The following is a 23,096-nucleotide window of genomic DNA, read 5'->3' on the forward strand; positions in this document are numbered from 1 at the left end:
TTGTTATATTTAATTTGGAAAACGTAAAATTGAAATTTGAGGCTAAATTGCAAATTTGGTTATCATGATTTGAGAGAGGGGTTACAGACTATTTGTGAAGTTTTATCAAACAAATAAGAAGTAATGTCCGATTTTTAAAATATATGAAATAAATTCTTACTTAATTCAAATTATAGGACTAAATTTATAATTTAACCAGATCTTTTTTATTTTTTTTATTACACATCAAAATAGGTTTGTTATTCAAAAAAATTAAATATGTCAAATGTAAATTCAAATCTCAATAATACTTCTAAAAAATTATGACAACTTAATTATATATTTTTCGAAGTTTTAAATAACAACCGAACACAAAAGCATGAAAGTTCAACCATAGATTTATAATCTAAAAACTTTTTGTATAGTTTAACATAGATAAAAATTTGGAGTTCTAATCTTTTTTTACGAATTAGGTGCTTAATATAATGAAGCCATTTGAGAATATGCAATTTTCAACTTCAAAATATCATAAACATTGATAGACTTTTCTCGATGTCTACCATAAATAGATTCTGAAATTTTATATTTATAAATATTTGATTCATTATATTATATTCAAAGACAAACCCACGCACGTATATATTGTAGGCAGATTTTCTTGAAAGAGAATCAGTCTGCACCGTTAGAATGTGTTTGAGTGAATATGGCAATCATTCAAGGTTACAAATTCAACCTGGAGTAAAATGATGCAAATTTAGAGCATCATTAAAAATTTGTTGAAATTTCTTCCATTATCATGCAGTGTTCTCTGTTTGAACACTCAAGCATTCAGAATCAAAGAACAGTTTTCCTCTTTACAACAAGAATCGGAGATCTAATACACGTATTGACTATTTACAGCCCAACCAGCTGGTAGTTAAAATCGCAGTTTCTCGGTGCTACCCTGCTCCTCAAGTGATTCACAAAACAATGACAGGCCCTCAGAATCGTTGAACATTGGCTGGACAAAAAATGGCAGCCAAAGCATTGCAGAAGGCACTGTCATTTCATTATCAAAAGAGGCTATATGGTCTAGGTTGGTCTGGCAATTTACTGGGGTTCTTTACAAGTCAATTCCAGCTTTCTCCAACGCAGTTGCCATTGAAGCCGAGGCCTCTTCTAGTGTCCGCTTCTTTTGAACTGTATCGAATGCCTCTAGTACATCCCCCACCTCCCAATCATCGTAGTCCTCCATTCCAACTCCACATTCTAAGCCAGCGTTTACCTGCAGAAAAGAGCATTCTCTTTGTGAACTTCGTGGGGGTAAAACATAGTGCGGAATATCAGATGAACTTGCACTTTAAACACCTAATATAAATCAATTTCATAACAAACATCTTTCTGAATAAAACCCAGCACGTCAAACAAGCAGTTGACATGAGGCGTTATGGTGATGACTTAGCAGCGATCGGTTGGTAGTTAGCTCAGAGGTCAATATCCGAGCCAAAAACAGTATGAGAAAAGGAAAAGAAAACCATTCAACCTAATGACACTAGACTTTTAACCATCATTGGGTGATATAATCACATCATGTATGGGTAAACATAAAACATCAATGACTGCAGTAGAGCTTGGCCCAAGTGAAGTACGATTTTTGAAGGGTAAACTGGGTAGTGTTGCTGAGATACAAAAATAAATTTTTATATGGTGCAGTTCATCTGAACATTTTTGCTGCACTTCTCAGTTTTTTTAGTCAGAGAGTTCTTTATAACTGGATCGGGGATGGAATTCTTACAACCTTCTCTCCCTCAATTTGAGAAAAACTTGTGCACGGATTATTACATACCTCTTTCACGATTTCTTTAACCCGACGCAGTGAATCAAGTTGGCCAGTATATGCCGTTTTACCCTTTCGCAGAACCCGAATGCCACAGCCCTTTACCAGTTTTCCTTCTACTACCATGCATCCAGCAACAAGACCACTGCCACTACTGAATACTGCACGGACTTCTGCTGACCCTATTGGTACTTTTTCCTATTAAAGACAAATGAAAATTTTCAGCTATACATCTTTAGCCATTGAAATTAGAAAGAAACTAAGACCAAAAAGAAAAATCAGAGGACATCATTTATTACACAATGGACAGAGTGAGTCGATATAAGTCGAAACAATATAAGTGTGCTGTAATCACATGGACTGACAGGAAGAGTATGCAAGTTAAAAGACAATTTCAGGAGCTTTCATGTATTTTTTCTAATGATAAACAAATACATTGTCAAATAATCACATTAAACATCAAATATGGAAAATGGCTTTGAAGTGAACGTGCAATGGCCTTAAGATGCAGCAAACCAAGTCGCAGATCTTAAGGATTAAGGCAGATCCGAGGATGAATCTCTCTTGTAAATAACAAACAAAATGAAAATCGCTTCACAAACTAGGATATTATGTCGATAAAGCTCGGAAATGCAAGACTTTCAAGTACTGACCTCTACAGGTTCTAGGAGTCCTTCCATTGCATTCCGAACATCATCAATAAGCTCATAGATAACTCTATACAGCCTGATCTCGACACCTTTATTTTCTGCATAACTCTTGACTGAACCTGATGCTTTAACATTAAACCCTAAAACTATGGCTTTGCTTGCAACTGCAAGATCAATATCACTGGAGCTCACATCGCCAGTTGCTTGTAAAAGAAACTTCAAAGAGACATTTTCTTGCGGGAGCACCTGAAGGGCTTGTCTAATAGCCTCAATTGATCCCTGGACATTATCAGTAATACACAAATAAATACAATAAATAAATAAATAAATAAAGCTTCAATCTGATTCATTATACTTATGATATTCAATGCTTTCAAACTAACAGAATAAAATACCACAAGTGCAAGAAAACTGAAGTTTTAGCATTATTCTTACAACAGCAGCTTTAACTACTCTTGAATGAAACTCAAGGATCCCAAGATTAAAGACGCCATGAAACAAACTGAAAGCACATATCCTGTCAGTGGACATATTTGGCTCTTTTGTTTTTTACAACTTCATATTCTGATATTAGTTTTTATGACACCTTCAAAGCATTTCCAGAAACCTTGATATGCATCACCGTAGTCTATAAATTGAACATTGTTTTAAAACTTAATGTTGACAACTTTTGATCTCTGAATAACACAGAAACTATTGCTGTGAAAGCAATTATACAACAGTTTACACTAATACTAATCAAGTTCTTAAACTAACATACTCCATAGTCATAATAGCTTTTCTACCAATGATAGTCAAGAGACCCAAAAGGCTCATTCATCAAGATAGAGCTCATTTAGTCTAGAGATCCAAAAGGCTCATTCATCAAGATAGAGCTAATTTTAACCAACAAGAGAAAAATGTTTAAACTAAATACAGATTAATCTAGAAACCAGAAAATAATTACGAGTATAAGAATCCTCAATGTACCTGAACATCGACCTTCATAATTATGTTCAGTTGGTGTAAGTCTAACCCAGACTGCTTTCCTGATGAAACTGCTGAAGCTAAAGAAGAAAGGGTAACCTTCCCATCTCCAGCCTTATCCGATATTCGCTGCGACCGCAAGGCCTCAGCACGTAACTCTGCCTTTTCACGAGCAGTATCAAGGGAATCAACAACCTCAAATACATCACCGGCAATTGGCACAATGTTTAACCCAATGACCTGCAGACAGATTGAATACCAGGAACCCACTGAATTAGATTGTTAGCTCAATAGGAAGTTCTTATAAAGGAATATATATAGATTAATACTCTTTATGGCGGCTTAAATATGGTTTAACATAAACAAAAACCACAATTAAATTCCTACCCATTATTCCTGCAGTTATAAATCAAATCAAAATATATGCAACCATAATGTTTTTATGTCAATGTAAATGTGGGAAAGATCAACTTGTTATTTCCGGGAAAAGGAGAAAAATGAATGGTACTTCCCTGAGAGATGGAGGTAAGTAAGCTTCTTTTACTTATTTCCATGAAGTCACTAAATTGGAAAAAAAATGAAAATAGAAAAGCAAGCAGTAACAATCCACAAACCTGTACTGGTAAAGAAGGTCCAGCTTCGTCAACTCGTTTCCCGCTGTCATCAAATAAAGCTCTAACCTACATAGGTATAGCCATACTAACTCCTCAGAAATGGTTGACATTGACGATCACAACAAAAAAACAAAAAACATAACTAAATGAATGTGCATTCGCTTTAAAATTTTGTGCCACATAATAAAAAAAATGTATAAACAAAAAGCAGTTTTGAATTTCAAAATTCGAAATCACCTACCTTCCCAAAGGCCTCTCCACATACTACAACGTCTCCCCTTTTCAGGGTTCCATTCTGTACAATAAATGTAGCAAATGGTCCTTTTGATTTGTCAAGACCTGCCTCAATGACAGTCCCTTTCGCACTTCTATCGGGATTAGCCTTCAATTCTTGCAACTGAAAATTGACAAAATTAGACAACATACGGGGAAAAGTTTATGAGAGCAGGGAAAAAAACAGCAGGAAATTAATCTAAACATATATTTAAACACATCCTTTCCAAATGCTGCGAGAAAATTAATCAAACGATGAGGTGAGGTGAGGTGAATTGAAGCTGTAAGCTACCAAAGGCTGGGCAAAAAGTATAGCGCCTTCAACTAGAAAAAATGTACCCGGCCATAGTGATAATGGAATTTAATTTATCATCAGCTTGTCAAATTATTATTAGGCCCCATACAATCAGCAAGGCACAATATGATATCAAATTCTCATCTTATGTTGCCACTCATTGGGGCAATATTGCATGAAAAATAAAAACCTAAAATAACATAAAATTGCTAGTCATAAAATGACATAAATTTGAATTCTTAGCTGTTAACTCAGTAATTACCAAAATTGTCAGTCAAGACAACGCACAACAAATTCTTGTCCGAAAAAAACCGCATGACAAATGTTCCCAAATGAAGCAAAAAATTAACATCATTCCCATAGTTTAAGTTAAAAAAACAAATGCAAGCATATTTTTGTACCCTGTATCTATACTAATCACACCTGCATGATACTACAAAGATGACCACAGAAAAGCATGTCTATGAGAAATTGGGAAGAAATTAAACTTTCCTATAAATATCATGATATCAATCATGATGAGAACAGCCAGAGCAATCACATTCGGATTGTTTCAAGATGTTAAAATACTAACTCCAAAGTCATATAAATAATAACATTTCACTTACCTCAGCAAGAAGCATTACTGTTTCCAATAAATCATCCACATTCAACCCTTTAAGAGCACTAATCTGTTGGAAAATGTTAAGGGTAAATTTGCAAATAGATAAGACCATTGAGATATGCAAAGAAATCTGTTTGAGATATATTTACCTGCACCATAGGGATGTCACCGCCCCAGTCTTCTGGCATTAAACCAATAGAGGAAAGCTCTTGCATCACTCTATCTGCATTAGCACCATCTTTGTCAATCTGGAAAAATATGGAGAAAACAAGAAATCAGTCAAAAAAAATTCACTTCTAAGCTTTTGCTAGGGCATACAACATGCTTATACCAGGACCCTTTTTTTCTTGGCTATAAACATTTCTATACAATTGTAGAGTGGAGATATTAGAAGAGATGTTTTTACTGTTGACATGCCTTATTTATCGCAATCACTATCGGTACTCCAGCTGCTTTGGCATGAGCTATAGCCTCGTTTGTCTGAGGCCGGATTCCATCATCAGCAGCCACCACAATGATGGCAATGTCTGTTACCCGAGCACCACGAGCTCTCATGGCTCCAAACGCCTACAGGAATGGACATTATACATCATCTAACATGGGGATGGTATGTACATATCAAAGTTCCTGTCCGAGAAAATTACGCCACAAAAAAATGCAACCCATAACAAGTTGCCTAAAATTTCATCTAATGACAGCGAATACATAACAAAGGCAGAAAATACAAAATAGAACAGAAATGCCACACTTCAGAAAGACATTACACTGGTAAAGTATGGATTGTGCAAGTACATACCTCATGCCCTGGAGTATCAAGGAACACACACGGCTGCAACTTGCCATCAAGTGGAACCAACACCCTATAAGCACCAATTCCTTGAGTAATCCCACCAGCTTCTGATGCAGCTACCTATGGAGGAGTAGCACTTGAACTTTAGAGGTGACATAACTAAAGTACCAAATTCATTAGCAAAAGATTGAAAAAGTCACGAATTTAGCTAATATATTCTTTACATTGATAATTTTCTTAGTGTAGTCATCCTCGTTCCCTACCCCCAAAACCTCCCAACAAGTTACTATCCACGACTAATAAGAAAGAAGATGGCTGATCACTTGACAACAAGAGAAAAATAAGAAAAATAGGGACCAACTCTACTCAATAACTAATTCTTTAGGACTTCATAAGTCTATTCCAGAATGGGAAAGCATCAAGAAAGAATATTTCGCTAGGACAATTACCTTGCTCCTGCGGATGTAGTCCAAAAGTGTAGTCTGTCAAGAGAGGAGAAAAATAAGATTCATTAGATTTAAAATAAAAAATATAATAAAAGAAGAAAAAATGTCAAAGCTTAGACCTCGTTGGTAGTTTTTGTTTTGAAAATTAAATCCGTAGACACTACTTACACTTCCAAATTTCTTCATTTGTTATCTACTATTTTACGAAAAATTTAACACTAAAAATTTTTGAAAACTTAAAATAGTAGCTTTTAAAACCTTGTTTTTGTTTTTTAAATTTGGCGAAGAATTCAACTAGATGCAAGGCATAGTAAGAACTAAGGAGGAAATAGACTTAATTTTGGAAAACCAAAAACAAAATGGTTACCAAACGGGAGCCTTAGTTTTTAAATTTTAGAATGGAAAGTTAAAACCCATCAAGACTAAAGGGAGAAAGAAACCATCATGATACCTTGCCATGGTCAACATGTCCCATAATGGTGATGACTGGAGGCCTGCTTTGAAGTTTATCCAGATCTTCTTCATCAAAAATATCACTCTTTTTAGCCAACTCTTCAACTTTAACCGGATCAACGTCTATGGTCTCCACATCATACTCTTTGCATATCATCTTCACAATATCTTTATCTAAAGTTTGCACACCATCAGGCTTAATCCCCTTAGAATATAAATACCCAAGGATTTCACCTTCACTGATGGCCAAACTATATGCCAATTCCTCAAGTAACATACCACTTTCTTCAACTTCTAGAATTTCAACTTTCACAGGGGCAGCATCTTTGGAAGCCTGGATTCTTGCTGCCTTCCGACTTGCCTTGCTCCATTTCCTTCCTTTTCGTGCTGTACTCACACTAGGAATGGAAACATCATCAGGGATTTCAACATCATCTTTATCATCACCAACCATTCTCCTTCGTGGACCTCCTGATGCAACACTCTTCTTGCGGTAATCATCCTTGAACTTTCCAGGAGGAGGGACTTTTGCAGGTTTTGTTGGTGCCAATACGGCTTCAGAAATAAAAGGATCAACTACAGGTTTCTTTGAAGCATATTTGTCAATCAGAATTGGCTTTCTCTCTTTGGTCTTTGCTGCTGTATTAGTTTCGTCATCTGCTGTCACTGTTGCTGCCCCTACATCCTTCAAGACAACTGGTTTCTTTAATATAGGTGGGGTTGCAGCCAAAGGCTTTTCTTGTAATTTTGGTTGTGGTTTAACAGGTGGTTGAGGGGATCGAAAAGCAGCGCGTGATTGAGGCTCTACCCTGCTAGCTCCCCTTGGTTTAGCTTCAACTTCGCCTTTAGGCTTGGATGGCTCTGCTACAGTCTTCTGCACCGATGCAACCGTGTCTCCCTTTCGCCAAACACTTTTTAAAGTTTTATATTTTCTATTCGCCATTGAGTTTACTGGCTTCGAATTAGAGCCCGAGCTTGATGTTGTTGGCGTATCTACACCTCTTCCTGGTTTCCTATTACCCAACTTCGGAGTCTCTAGCTTTTCAGCCTTTTCCAGTACCTCTCCAAGAGACTCAATCACCTTGCTCCTTTCCTCTTCATTATCCAACAATTTGCTGTTACTGCTGGAATTCCCATTAGTCTTCGGAGATTCCCATGTTACTTTATTCAAACCTACAAGGGGCTTAGACTCTGCAGCTTTCAATACTGGCTTTGGGGCTGGCTTGAGAAGAAAATCTGTGTTATCGTCTTCTTTACTTCTTCTATAAGAATTAGAATCAACAGAGATGGCATTGCCTTGGTCGGCAACAAAATCAGTTGTTGTTGTTGCTGAATATTTACAAAGAGGAAATGATACATAATACCATCTATTACTTCCTTTAAAACCTCTTCTCGATAAACAAACTCCACGAAATTGTGAACGAGGCTTCTCTGATGATCCTACCACTCCAACACCTGCCAAATTGAACAGGGAAGCCACAGACGCCATTGTTCCTGTTCCTTGCATATTCCCAACTAAAATTAGCATGAGGCACTTGCCTCACCTAATCAATCAATGACTCCAAACAAACCCATCAAACAAAAATTGCCCTGTATCCAATTCTCTCCTCAAACGGTCCAGCACAATTGCAAGTATCTTGATTGTTCTCAAACCCAGAATTCAATCTGACCCAACAAAACGGAATTCCCACAAGTCATTACAGAAGTATATAATAAAACAATAAAAAAACTGATGGAAGCAAATGAAAAGGGTAAAACCTAACAACGAGAAAATGGGTAATCAGCAGTGGGAATGAGCTACCTGTTGGAGCATGCCACTTGACATTGAAGAGCGTCTTTGAGTTGGAATTAGAAGAGTTGTAGAGACCAGAAGAAGAGAGTGGTGAGTGAAAGAGAGTTTAAGAGGTTGGAGTGGATGAGGAATGTTTTGAAAACATATGGTTGTGAAGGGGAAGACGGTAGAAATTTGGTGGTGGGCTTTAGCGAGATAGTGCTTTGAATGTGTGTGGCTTTTTCCCAGCCTATCGATTAACGTTTGAGATAAGGTTCTCGTATTTTTCGATTTCCCATTGTCACACATGGTAAATGTCTTGATCTAAATTAATTTTTTTACCATATTGTTCATATGACTCCATGATTCAATCCTAAAATATTCTAAACTAACATTTTGTTTAGGTTATAGTGCACTTCATCACTTCTTTCTCAAGTTAGAAACATTTCATCCATCCCAAAATAGTCAAAGCCCTACCGTGGTTTTCATTTTAATCACTGATTTGAGCGACCTTTGTTTTTTGAAAAATTACAACTGAAATGAATACTGCAATAGAGCTTTGATTATTACACGATGAGAGAGACATCCTTACTGCGATGATGTGTTATGACATTAGCTTAAGCTTACTTTTCATTTGTCTTTAAAACTAAGTTGTTTCGAATAAACTACGCTATGATTGAGTCGTCAGTTCAAAATCCTTAAAATCGAAATTTTTATTTCGAAGTTGATACTACGAAATTTAATTTATACTCGCGTTGACAACACCATCTTTAAAATTTGATTGTTTTTTATGATATAAACCATGACTACAATCCAAGTATAAAACATTAACCACTTTATCTTGAAAGAACGTCGATGTATTTGTTTATCTTATAGATATTTGGAACAAATCATAAAAAAAAATACATATTTTATGATCAAACAAACGTCTAGCATTTTAAATTATCATGGTTATCGATAATATTATATATCTTCACATCCGGTGACACTTTGGTACTAATTTTTTTTAATGTTTGTTGATTTATTTTCAGTATAGTTAAAATTTCTATCCACCTTTAGTCTCAATGTTGAACTCACAAATGATAAATAAATAACATAATTTGTCACATTTGTTCTCGGTATGTTTTTTCAAAAACGAAAAGCCTATGAAGCTGGTAAAATATTTTCATAAATTTCATATTTGTCATTGATATTTCGAACGATTCGTCACTTTTCTTTCTTCTTCTTCTTTGTTATTTATTCATCTTCTTTTCTAGATTTATTCAGTTTCTCTTTTAGATTTTCCTTATTCTATTTTTATTCATCTTATTTTTCTTTCTTTCTTCATCTTATATTTCTTTATTCTTACTCGTATTATAGAATATCAAGATCGTTTAAATATCACTTTGATATGATGTAAACGATTGCTTACTTAGTCGACATGATCAACACAACTGTTTAGCATATTGTCAACACAATTATTTAAATTTGAAGTCCTTTTCACATCGTTTAAAAAGAACTATATAATCGTGTGGATATGATTTAAATGATCGCTTATCATAGTCAACACGATCGTTTAGATTTAAAGTTATTTTTCCATCATTTACAAAGAACTATAGAATCGTGTGGATATGATTTAAACGATCACTTATCATAGTCAACACGATTATTTAGCATTGTCAACACGATCGTTTAGATTTAAACCCATTTTCCTATTGTTCAAAAAGAACTACACGATCGTTTAGATTTGATATAAATGATCGCTTATCATAATCAACACGATTATTTAAATTTGAAGCATTTTTTCCATCGTTAGAAAAAGCTACACATTGTGTCAATACTACCTACATGATCGTGTTGATGGGAAAAACAACAAAGCACTAAAGACATGCAGCAGCGGAATTTAAAGGATCATGTTTTACTCTATATGCATTTAAACGATTTAGAAGTTAACAAGCCTCTACTATGCGATGGACTTAAACAAAAAGCCAAAAGGTAAACGATGTTCTTACCTTTGTAGTTCTGAACTTCTTCTTTAATCCAACGTTTCTTTGCCTAAATATCACGAACAAGGACAACCACCAAGCTGATCTACTATGCTCAGGACCAAGAACAAAGTTGTGGGACTCGGTTATGCAAAGAGAATTTTTAGAGAGAGATCGGGAGTGAATCATTTAGGTGTTTTTTAGAGAAAACCTCATATTCTTCTCATTCGGTAATGAGAAGTTTTATATGAAATTTGCATATTGTATGTTTCTGTAGTTCTTGACCGTACAAGCTAGCTTATGTGAATTATTGTTTTAATGAATTTTTGGAGGAAGATTGTGCAAAAATATGGACGAATAAGGTTGAAGAAGCATTTCGTCGATTGTGTGATGACTATTATATGAGAATGTCAAAAGGAAAATATTCACAAACACAATCATGTACACCTATCGAAGGATTTGGCTTTCAAAGTCAAAATGAAATACCTTCTATCTCATCTAGTGGATCTTATAAGGCACGTGCTACTGTTCATGATAGATTTAAACAAATTAACAAAACATGTCTAGATGATGCTAAAACAGATGTGACTCGTTATCTGGATGAGACTTGTATAGATTGTATGGGCGATGAATATTTAGATTTGCTAACTTGGTGGAAGGTGAATTCCTCTCGATTTAAGATCATTAGCCAAGTAGCTAGGGACATCTACAATATTCCTATATCAACTGTGCCTTCTGAATCCGCCTTTAGCAATGGAGGACGGGTGTTAGATTCTTTTTGAAGTTCTAACTCCTCAAACTGCAGAGGCACTCATTTGTGCTCAGAATTGGATTCAGTCTAAACCTTTGGATGACATGACTGAAGAAATTGACGGGGCTGAAGAAATTGATGAAGGTAATATTCTTTTTGAAGTACGCATTTAAAATTTTCAATTATCCCATATAAGCTAACTTTTTGTCATTTTGATCTAGAATTTATAAACATAGGAAAGGAAATGGAAGCTGCATTTGAGAATTTGAATAATGACTCTATGGTTTAAATCCCTACTCTCAAATCTTTATTTACATTTTTTTAAAATTGTTAACTTGTTAAATATCGAATCTTGTTTTTTTAAAGTCTTGAAGCTCAGTGATGGAAGCACTTTGAGTTATACGAACAAGGTGGTCTCGTGAAGATGTTCATTAATTCATACCTTCACAATTGTAAACTCTGTTGTTTGCGTAAGGATTTGAAGGGCCAGTAGCTTCTCTACTATCAACTCTTTAATCCCGCTATGTGTGTCCTCAGAAGATTCTTAGTTTATTTTCCTTTGTTTTCTGTTTTCCATTTTTAAGTAATATACTTTATGTGCAATTTTTACTTTTTATCCAAGTGCAGATATATGTTTTTCTCTCCTAGGTATAAATTAAAGAACTAACTATACTTTATTTAGCTTTTGATTATCATTTGGGAGATGGACAAGCTTGTGTTGTCACCATTATCGTTGCCTTTGATTATTTATTCTCATGGTTTCCATTTTCATTTTTAGTGTGAACTGTGAGAATTTATATATTTAATTCGATATTCCTTCACTTTATTGGGTGCTTCTATTTTTCTTCTTCTAAAAGAGATAAAGATGCTTCATCAATAAGTGGACTTCAATAAGCATTTTGCCCATAAACTTTGTTTAGGACAAAGTTATGTGTCTAATTGTTTCAAGGAGCTAATTGTTTATTTTGGTGTATAATGTTGGACCCATATTTATTTTCATTGAAGTGGTTTCTAAATAAATTTTTCATTCATGTAAATTATACCCATATTTATTTTATTTTATGCTTCATCAATAAGGAGGAGGAGGAGGAGGAAAAAAAAAAAAAAAGACCCGACCGGTCGGGTCGGGTTGAATCGATTTTGAAGAAAACCCGACCCAATTACACCCCTACAAAATTGTATGTAATTTGTTTATTAAAACTCAACAACTAGCATTCCACTAATAATTAGTGGAATTAATCACCACTCCATTATCTCTTAGTGGGTTTGGTGTCATCACCATATGCTTCCACATAACTCACTAAGAGTTAGTGGGATTATCTAACAAACTTTGGTCAATGGGTAAAATGGTCATTTGACCATCAAAGTCAAACTTTGACTTTTTAAAGTCAAAAGTCAACTTTTTGACTTTTTACCATTTTGTCCGTCTTGACTAAATTCGACCTTCCGAGCATGAATCCGCATTCATTTTTCTGAAATTCAAATTATATTTGAATATAAAGTCGGTCAAAGTTTGACTTTCAAAGTCAAAAGTCAACACTTTTACTTTTTACAACTTTGATCTTTTCCATCAATTATGAGCTTCCAAATATGAATTCATATTTACATTTTTAATATTTAAATCACATTTAAATTATAAAACTCTATAACCAACGACTATATCATGTATATTCGTCGATTTTTCTCTCTCTACTTACTTCTAACAATGCAAATTATTTCAACAAGTTGTTCTAAATTAATTCCATATGAGCTAGCAGGGGAACCTAATGGACCTATAGATCATGAGCTCCAACGATCCGAGATTAACTGGCTAAACCCTTTTAGACCAAGCTAATCAACATTCGTTAACTAACGAGTCATTCCACTAACGTCTCGTAGCTGCACTCCCCTCACCATATATATATTTATGTCCATTTGATATAACCATGATCAGTAAGTTAATCCTTCACAGGTTTCGTAACCTCGACTAGATTAGAATACCGTTTAACTCTCGAGACTACATCTTATTCCTTAAGTCCCACTGACCCACTATTAAACATTTAGTTTAAGGTCCAACTTATAAACCGAGTCTCTCTCGGGCCAATGAGAGGGTTGGATTCCTTATTCAAGACTTGGATTCAGTCCTTAAGAGAACAACCTATCTACTAACCCTAAAGCGGGTAGGTGTGGATTCCATCTTACACCTTATGTTTCTAGCCATCCATCCGGTCTTACCCCTGAAATGATAGGCTTATTGGGCCGGCATCATTGAGCTGTCCTCACCTATGCAGATCTAAGGATAATACCGGTTGAACAGAAGTTCATAGTTAGCTCAAGATTAAGATTAAGTTACCTAGGTCATCATAATTGAAATAAACAATTTATATAGTCAACCGTGTTGTAACTTAAAAGTGACTATTTCATGGTTCCAGTCTTATGTAAACTCTTTACATAGGATGCCCTCACTTCCATGTGTCTACGTGAACGATTTAAGATCACTTCGTTTGTACTAACTACAAAGTGAGTTGCATCCATAGCGATTCCAGAATAAGGTGTCCAACCTTCTTCATTCACTATAGACCGTCTGGGTTATATACTTGAACTTGATCCAAATTTAAGTCTCTATATAAAGTTCAAGTCTACACTACATAATCTCTGGACCTTAGTTTATTGGTTTTAAGATTATAATATTCTATTTTCACTAATAAGTCTTTAATAACCACTTTATTGAGTAAAATATAGTTTTAAACTACAAACTACGAGTTTTAGGACATAAATTCCAACAATAATTATTTATCTTTCTCCAAAATAATTAATTATCTTCCACAATAATTAATTATTATTTATATTTCTTCAAAATAATTAGTTATCTTCCACAATAATTAATTATTATTTATTTTCTTCAAAATAATTTATTATCTTCCTCAATAATTAATTACTATTTATCTTTCTTCAAAATAATTAATTATCTTCCACAATAATTAATTATTATTTATCTTTCTAAAAAATAAATATCTTTTTATAAATAATTATATTTTTATATTCCTTTTTCTCCCTAAATAAATATCTTTTATCTAAAATACAAATTATCTTTTTTGTAACGACCCAACTCCTTATGCTGAATCGAAGTCATTACTAAATATAGAACAAGTGGTTTAAGTCTAAAAATTTTATTAAAAGCATACGGTTCAAGAAATTCATTTATAAAAACATAAACAAGGTAGTCATGCAAAAATGTAAAAACGTTCTGAAATCCTACTCGGGCCCTATCTACATAAAAGATAGTGAAAAATAAAAAGTACTCAAACTCAAATGCTAAAATCTGAAATAAGAAATAAGCGGAAGCGGTAGTCCCTATGGCCCTCCTCGGTCTCACTTCGGGTCGCTCGCCAGCTTGCCCTTGCCCTTGCCTCGTCCTCTACCTGAAAACATGAAATGGAGAGAATGAGTATAAAGATACTCAGTAAGGGACCCACTACTAGTCCCACTAGGTGCCTGTTAACTTCCTGTTAGAGTCCTGATAACTGGTACCCAATCTCTGGCACGTTCCCGAACACGTGCAATCATGCGCTCCCGTAGGAACGTAACTCTGGTCTTCGGTGCCCGGGGGACACCTAGGACAGTCGGGATGCGAGGACCCCGTCGAGTCACTCGAGTCATGTCTATATCATGCTAGACTGGCGTCCCGTCGGACCACACAGTCCTCAATAGGTGGTGATCCCGAAGGACACCCATGCAGGTACGACTCTAACAGAATCAAGCTAACAGGTACCCTAATTGCAGTATACATACACATGGCATCAGCATATAACATGTCACATAAATCATTTCTACACTCTCCGTCCCGACATTCGTCGTAACCATAATAAATCTTGCCACGCACAACAGGCTATAGCACAACTATATCGTCATTTGCATCATACTAACATTTATTTCAGGCATCATACTGTCAAATTCTCAATATGCAACATAGGGCATACGCAGTCTCATACTTCAAACATGAAACTAGTAGTAGAATCTCTTACCTGGAGATCTACTTGTCGAGTCCTAACCGCGAGGCAGTACGTTTTCCAAGCGACGAAGTCCTAACTGTTTAATAAGTCAAAATTCGTAAATAGGTCGCCAACGACCAACGGTTCGAGACTCAATTGAATTTAACTTACCCTAGAAGGAGGTTGCAGTGCTCGAGCCCCTACTGAAGAAATCCCGCGCTACAGTAATTTCCTGGTCCAAGACGTCCCTTGAGAAAAATAATTGAATTTAGACCCAATTTAATTTAACTAACGTCCGAGCATGGAGTCTTACCGGAAAAACCACAATAATTAAATGGATTACCAAAATTTAGGTGGATGGAGCCAATTTAGTCCTGGCGGCTCGGCTGGAAGAAGACAGGACCGGCTCGGCTCGGTACAGGAAGCTACGCGGGCGGCTCGGCTTGCAACAGGGAGGGGATGCGGCTCGGCTCGCGTCAGCAAGGAGGCGCGGCTCGGCTTGCAGTGCAGGCGGCGCGGCGCGGCTTGCACGCGGGGAGAGCTAGGCACGTGTGGGCACGGGCGCGGGTTCGGTTTCGGGTTCGGGCGAGCGGGGCGCGGGGCGGTTCCGGGTTCGGGTTCGGCGGCTGGAGGCGCGCGAGGCTTAGCTGCTGGATTTCAGTCGGCGCGACGGCTGGCTGGCGAACGTTCCGGCTGCGCTGCGTCGGATCTAAGCGGCGCGGCGTGGCTGGGCGTGTGAACGACGGCGTTGCGGACACGGCTTGGCTGAGGAATCGGCTGCGGCTCCTCAGCGTTGGATCGGGGCGTCGCGACGCGGCTGACTGCCCTTCCTCGGATCGACGCGGCGCGGCTGGTTCCGGCTGCAAACACGACTGGCGTGCGTAGCTGATCCTCGGCGTGCGGTGGCTTGACTTGGTTTGATGTCTCCGGCGCGGCTGGGCGTGTGGCGTGGGTAGGCGGCTAGGGTTTCGGCGGCGGCGGCGGCTTAAATGCTTTCTTTCTTCTTTTCTTTTTTTTTTTTTTTTTTTTTTTGATTTTCTTATGCGCGTCCCGAGGCTGCTTTAAAGAGAGAATTTATCTTTTTTTTTCTTTTTCCAATTCCTTTAATTAATTAGAAATAACCACCTACCATATCTCCAAATCTTTTGGAACTTACCAATTAACCCCCAACTGGTCCCCACATTTCTCCCTTAACCAACCAACCTTAGTTTTATAAAACTTCCCCAATTATTTCCAAAAAATACTTATTATCATAAACCAAATGAAGATTTTCAACCTTAATTACTCGAGAATTAAAAAGACAAGGTTCTTCCAAGAAGTTTAAAATTCCCATAACCACACTTAATATTAATATTATTAGTGGTCCAAAATAACAAAGGAAACCGAAAAATGTTGGGCGTTACAATCTTCCCTCCTAAAAAAAAACTTTCGTCCTCGAAAGTTCTAATCCTCGAACAGCTCGGGGTGCTGGGCTCTCATGTCCTCTTCTTTCTCCCACGTTGCCTCTTCCACTCCATGGTTTTGCCAAAGGATTTTGACCAGTGGGATTTCTCGACTGCGAAGCTTCTTGACCTCCCTTGCCAGGACCTCGACAGGCTGCTCCTCGTAGCTCAGATTCTCGCTAACCTGCAGTGGCTCGAAGTCCACCACATGTGTTGGGTCTGCGACATATTTCCTCAGCATGGAGATATGGAATACGTCGTGCACTGCAGCAAACGATGGGGGTAGCGCCAAGCGGTAAGCCACGGGGCCAATCCGCTCCAATATCTCGAACGGCCCTACGAAGCGTGGGCTCAGCTTCCCCTTCTTCGCGAACCTCAGAACACCCTTCATAGGCACTACCTTCAGAAAGACCATATCTCCCACTTTAAACTCGAGGTCCTTACGTCGTACATCAGCGTAACTCTTCTGTCTGCTCTGGGCTGTCAGCATACGAGCTCGGATCTTCTGTATGGCTGCGTTGGTCGTCTGCACTAACTCGGGGCCTAGCATCCTCTGCTCTCCAACCTCGCCCCAGCAGACAGGGGATCTACAGCACTTGCCATACAGAGCCTCGAACGGTGCCATACCGATAGTAGCCTGGTAGCTGTTGTTATAGGCAAACTCCATCAGATGCAGATGGGAGTCCCAACTTCCTGAAAATTCTAGTACGCAGGCTCGCAGCATGTCTTCTAAAATCTGGTTCAATCTCTCTGTCTGACCATCAGTCTGAGGGTGGAATGCCGTGCTGAAGTCCAACCTTGTACCTAATGCAAGTTGAAGTCCTTTCCAGAACTTCGATGTGAAACGGGCGTCTCTGTCTGAAATGATGGATACGGGTACTCCATGTAGTCTCACAATCTCTGTCATATATAGCTGCCCCCACTTACTGGCAGTGTAAGTGGATTTCCCTGGCACGAAATGGACCGACTTCGTGAGTCTGTCGACCACGACCCAGATCACCGTGTAGCCCCTTAGGGTCTTGGGCAGTCCCGTAATAAAATCCATCGACACACTCTCCCACTTCCACCCTGGCACACTCAAGGGTTGCAACAACCCTGCTGGATGCTGCCTAGGTGCCTTCACCTGCTGGCACACCAAGCATCTACTGACAAAGTCTGCCACATCCCTCTTCATGCCCCTCCACCAATAGACACTCCTTAAGTCCTGGTACATCTTCGTACTCCCAGGGTGCATGGTAAACGGGGAACTGTGAGCCTCAGTCAAAAGCTCCGTCTTAACTGCGCTGTCTTCCGGCACACAGAGGCGTCCTTCAAACATAAGGCCATCGTCAGAGGATATGGAGAAGTCTTCACCTTGCTCTGTCTCTACCACACGACGCTTCTCTGCCAAGTAAGGGTCATTCAGCTGAGCAGCAATGATCTTTTGCCTCAAGGTTGGCTGAACTGTCAACTGAGCCAACTGTGCGGTAACCTCACCTACTGAGACTGCAATCTCTGCCCTCTCAAAGTCCCTGAGTAAGGGGGTCTGCTTGGTGATTAGCGCTGCTGAATGTGCAACTTTCCTACTTAGCGCATCAGCCACTACATTCGCTTTACCTGGGTGGTATAGGATCTCGCAGTCGTAGTCTTTCACCAACTCAAGCCACCTCCTCTGCCTCATGTTCAACTCCTTCTGGGTGAAGAAGTACTTCAGGCTCTTATGATCGGTGTAAATCTGAATCTTCTCACCGTACAGATAGTGCCTCCATATCTTCAGTGCAAAGACTACAGCTGCCAACTCCAAGTCATGGGTAGGGTAGTTCTGCTCATGGATCTTCAACTGGCGGGAGGCATAAGCAACTACCTTACCCTGCTGCATCAGGACACAACCTAGTCCCTTCTTGGAGGCGTCACTATAGATTACAAAGTTTCCCGAACCATCGGGCACTGTCAGGACCGGTGCAGTCACTAGCTTCTGTTTGAGCTCCTGAAAGCTCCTCTCGCAAGCTGGGCTCCAGACAAAAGGGGTTCCCTTCTTGGTCAACTGGGTCAACGGGCTGGCTATACGTGAGAAGTCTTCCACGAACCTCCTGTAGTAACCTGCCAAGCCCAGAAAACTTCGAATTTCACTAACCGTGGACGGTCGGGTCCAGTTGGTCACCGCTTCAATCTTTGCGGGATCTACTGAAACTCCCTCACTGGAAACCACGTGGCCAAGAAACGTCACCTTCCTTAACCAGAATTCACACTTGGAGAACTTGGCATACAACTTGTTGGCTCGAAGGGTCTCCAAAACTTGGTGTAAGTGCTCCTCGTGCTCAGCCTCAGTTTTTGAGTAAATGAGGATGTCGTCAATGAAGACTATGACGAACGAGTCTAGAAACTCCTTAAACACCCTGTTCATCAGATCCATGAATACTGCAGGAGCGTTAGTCAAGCCGAAAGACATCACAACGAATTCGTAATGTCCGTACCTCGATCGAAAGGCCGTCTTGGGGATGTCACCGTCCCTAATCCTCAACTGGTGATAGCCTGATCGCAGGTCGATCTTGGAGAAGACGGTGGCTCCCTGCAACTGATCGAACAGGTCATCAATCCTGGGCAAGGGGTAGCGGTTTTTGACTGTCACCTTGTTCAGCTCTCGGTAGTCAATACAAAGGCGCATTGACCCATCCTTCTTCTTCACGAACAATACTGGGGCTCCCCAAGGCGACACACTGGGCCGGATGAAGCCTTTGTCCAGCAACTCCTGTAACTGGACCTTCAACTCCTTTAGTTCGGCTGGAGCCATTCTGTAAGGGGCCCTCGAGATTGGGGCAGTGCCCGGCTCTAACTCGATAGCGAAGTCTACTTCTCTGGGAGGCGGAAGTCCTGGAAGTTCGTCTGGAAAAACATCGGGGTACTCTCTTACCACTGGTTCGGAAGATAGGGAAACTTCCGGCTCTCTCACATCCACTACGCTTGCCAAAATACCCCAAGTACCCTGGCTGAGTAGTTTACTAGCCTTCATGGCTGAGATGACCTTGGGTATACATACCATGCCTGCCCCCCTGAATTTGAAGCTAGCCTCGGAGGGAGGGTTGAAGACAACTTCCTTGCCATAACAGTCTATATTTGCATGGTTGGCTGATAGCCAATCCATGCCTAGTATCACATCAAAATCCTGCATGTCTAACACTAGCAAGGTCACGTCTAACATACGATTCGCTATCTCTACCCGACATGCCTTTATTTGTTCTTTGGATAACAGGACCTCCCCAGATGGAGTAGAAACCGACAAAACACTACCCAAAGGCTCTACCTCTAAACCCACATGCTGAACGAAAACGGAGGATATAAACGAGTGGGATGACCCAGAGTCAAATAGCACAAAAGCATAGTGCCCCAAAATTGGGAGCGTACCTGTCACCACAGTGCCAGCTCGCTCGGCCTCCTGCCGGGTAGTGGCGAAAACTCTCCCCTGCTGGGCCGCAGAAGGCTGGGGCGGTGTCGTCTCAAAGGGTTTCCGAGGACACATATCAGCAGTGTGCCCCGGCTGTCTGCACCTAAAGCAGACTCCACTTCCAGCCAAGCAACGACCTCCGTGGACTCTCCCGCAGGTAGTACAAGCGGGTAGCTCTCTCAGAGTCCTCCCGGCTGCTGCAAGCTCCCGTCGGTGTCTCTGGAAGACACCTCCTGACCTCAGTGTTCGCTGCGGTGCTACGTCAGGCTGCGTCTCAACCTTTCTCTTCTGTCCCAAGGCTGACCCTCTGCCGGCAGCCTTAGACGCATCGGCTCTCTCAGGCAGGCTCAAATCCAGTGCTATACGTAGTGCATCAGCATGCGTGGCTGGGCGGAGGGCTCTGACAATGCCCTGAAGGTCTAGCCTGAGTCCTCTAACAAATTTCTCCGTCCTGGCAGCCTCATCTCTTACCATATCGGGAGCAAAGCGGGACAGCATATCGAACTCGGCGTCGTACTGCTCCACCGTCATGTCGCCTTGCTCCAAGTTTAGGAACTCTTGCAGCTTGGCGTGCTTCACATTGGCGGAGAAAAACTTAGCATAGAAGTTCTCCTTGAACTGCTCCCATGTTATTTTGCTTACATCGCCCCCTAGCATTCTCTCCGCGGTCTCCCACCAGGCGGTGCCCCTGTCCTCCAAGAAGAAGACTGCACACTGCACCTTCTGGTCTTCTGGGCACTTCATGTACCGGAAAATGGTCTCTATGGACGTCAACCACATTTGGGCCTTTGTGGGGTTGTCCATGGATCCGTCAAAGGTCTTGGGATTATACTTCCTGAAATCCCGTAAGTGTTTCGCCTCGGCCGACAGTTGAACTGGTACTGGTTGAGCTTCCTCAGGGGCTGGAGGAGCGACGGCCTGAGCCTGAACAGGGGCGGCCTGGGCCTGAGCAGGGGCGGCCTCGGCCTGAACAGGGGCGGCCTGGTTCTGCTGGGCGGCAAGGAAAGGCGCCAAAGCAGCTTGCAGCATGTCCTGATAACGCTGCTCCATTGCGGCGAGATCCGCCTGGGTGACCGGTGCGTTTGGGTCGACTGCCGGTGCAACAGGTGGCGCCTCCGGCTGGCCACGACCGGCTCCTCTGCCTCCCCTACCACCTCCTCGGCGTGTACCTCTACGTGGCGGCATTCTCCCTAAAATTCACCAACAAACTTTTCACCACAAGAACTTAACACCCTATATCTAGGTCTTAGACTATTCAGGCAAAATTGTAATCTTAACATTAGCAAGGCTTTAGACATACCTGGCGAGTGCCGAAGGACCGTATAGCCATAGGGTGAAGTAAAACCAAACAAAAATGACTTACATCGTAGGTCAGTCTACAGAACCTAAAACACTGTGCTCTGATACCAACTGTAACGACCCAACTCCTTATGCTGAATCGAAGTCATTACTAAATATAGAACAAGTGGTTTAAGTCTAAAAATTTTATTAAAAGCATACGGTTCAAGAAATTCATTTATAAAAACATAAACAAGGTAGTCATGCAAAAATGTAAAAACGTTCTGAAATCCTACTCGGGCCCTATCTACATAAAAGATAGTGAAAAATAAAAAGTACTCAAACTCAAATGCTAAAATCTGAAATAAGAAATAAGCGGAAGCGGTAGTCCCTATGGCCCTCCTCGGTCTCACTTCGGGTCGCTCGCCAGCTTGCCCTTGCCCTTGCCTCGTCCTCTACCTGAAAACATGAAATGGAGAGAATGAGTATAAAGATACTCAGTAAGGGACCCACTACTAGTCCCACTAGGTGCCTGTTAACTTCCTGTTAGAGTCCTGATAACTGGTACCCAATCTCTGGCACGTTCCCGAACACGTGCAATCATGCGCTCCCGTAGGAACGTAACTCTGGTCTTCGGTGCCCGGGGGACACCTAGGACAGTCGGGATGCGAGGACCCCGTCGAGTCACTCGAGTCATGTCTATATCATGCTAGACTGGCGTCCCGTCGGACCACACAGTCCTCAATAGGTGGTGATCCCGAAGGACACCCATGCAGGTACGACTCTAACAGAATCAAGCTAACAGGTACCCTAATTGCAGTATACATACACATGGCATCAGCATATAACATGTCACATAAATCATTTCTACACTCTCCGTCCCGACATTCGTCGTAACCATAATAAATCTTGCCACGCACAACAGGCTATAGCACAACTATATCGTCATTTGCATCATACTAACATTTATTTCAGGCATCATACTGTCAAATTCTCAATATGCAACATAGGGCATACGCAGTCTCATACTTCAAACATGAAACTAGTAGTAGAATCTCTTACCTGGAGATCTACTTGTCGAGTCCTAACCGCGAGGCAGTACGTTTTCCAAGCGACGAAGTCCTAACTGTTTAATAAGTCAAAATTCGTAAATAGGTCGCCAACGACCAACGGTTCGAGACTCAATTGAATTTAACTTACCCTAGAAGGAGGTTGCAGTGCTCGAGCCCCTACTGAAGAAATCCCGCGCTACAGTAATTTCCTGGTCCAAGACGTCCCTTGAGAAAAATAATTGAATTTAGACCCAATTTAATTTAACTAACGTCCGAGCATGGAGTCTTACCGGAAAAACCACAATAATTAAATGGATTACCAAAATTTAGGTGGATGGAGCCAATTTAGTCCTGGCGGCTCGGCTGGAAGAAGACAGGACCGGCTCGGCTCGGTACAGGAAGCTACGCGGGCGGCTCGGCTTGCAACAGGGAGGGGATGCGGCTCGGCTCGCGTCAGCAAGGAGGCGCGGCTCGGCTTGCAGTGCAGGCGGCGCGGCGCGGCTTGCACGCGGGGAGAGCTAGGCACGTGTGGGCACGGGCGCGGGTTCGGTTTCGGGTTC

General features: G+C 40.5%; 2 protein-coding genes across 3 annotated transcripts; both read right to left on the minus strand.

The window, feature by feature from the left end:
• Positions 1 to 713: 713 nt before the first annotated feature.
• On the minus strand, positions 714 to 8,880 carry LOC103487645 (translation initiation factor IF-2, chloroplastic). 2 transcript variants are annotated; one of them, XM_008446048.3, is made up of 13 exons: positions 8,688 to 8,880; positions 6,885 to 8,551; positions 6,437 to 6,469; positions 5,994 to 6,107; positions 5,615 to 5,764; positions 5,347 to 5,445; positions 5,202 to 5,264; positions 4,267 to 4,422; positions 4,026 to 4,091; positions 3,415 to 3,651; positions 2,449 to 2,724; positions 1,805 to 1,993; positions 714 to 1,243 (listed from the first exon to the last, which is right to left on the minus strand). In XM_008446048.3, exons 2-13 carry the CDS (start codon positions 8,412 to 8,414, stop codon positions 1,082 to 1,084), a joined length of 3,075 nt encoding a protein of 1,024 aa, XP_008444270.2. In that variant the 5' UTR covers positions 8,415 to 8,551; positions 8,688 to 8,880; the 3' UTR covers positions 714 to 1,081. The 2 variants fall into 2 exon arrangements, with proteins under 2 accessions (XP_008444270.2, XP_008444271.2); XM_008446049.3 differs by having other exon boundaries at positions 8,645 to 8,815.
• On the minus strand, positions 8,461 to 21,937 carry LOC127150313 (uncharacterized). Its single transcript, XM_051087729.1, has 2 exons — positions 18,900 to 21,937; positions 8,461 to 8,551 (listed from the first exon to the last, which is right to left on the minus strand). The coding sequence occupies exons 1-2, from the start codon at positions 21,389 to 21,391 to the stop codon at positions 8,461 to 8,463; spliced, it is 2,583 nt and encodes an 860-aa protein (XP_050943686.1). The 5' UTR covers positions 21,392 to 21,937.
• Positions 21,938 to 23,096: the final 1,159 nt, after the last annotated feature.

The sequence above is a fragment of the Cucumis melo genome, chromosome 7, assembly GCF_025177605.1.
Source record: "Cucumis melo cultivar AY chromosome 7, USDA_Cmelo_AY_1.0, whole genome shotgun sequence".
NCBI lineage: Eukaryota > Viridiplantae > Streptophyta > Magnoliopsida > Cucurbitales > Cucurbitaceae > Cucumis > Cucumis melo.

Coding starts and splice junctions, on each gene's coding strand:
- LOC103487645 (XM_008446048.3), bottom strand. CDS start 8,414: ATGCTAATTTTAGTTGGGAATATGCAAGGAACAGGAACAATGGCGTCT. Junction 6,108..6,436: donor ACTACATCCGCAGGAGCAAG/GTAATTGTCCTA, acceptor ACTCCTCCATAG/GTAGCTGCATCAGAAGCTGG. Junction 4,423..5,201: donor CAGTAATGCTTCTTGCTGAG/GTAAGTGAAATG, acceptor GTCAATTTTCAG/TTGCAAGAATTGAAGGCTAA.
- LOC127150313 (XM_051087729.1), bottom strand. CDS start 21,391: ATGCCGCCACGTAGAGGTACACGCCGAGGAGGTGGTAGGGGAGGCAGA. Junction 8,552..18,899: donor AACTGGACCCGACCGTCCAC/GGTTAGTGAAAT, acceptor TTGTTGGGTCAG/ATTGAATTCTGGGTTTGAGA.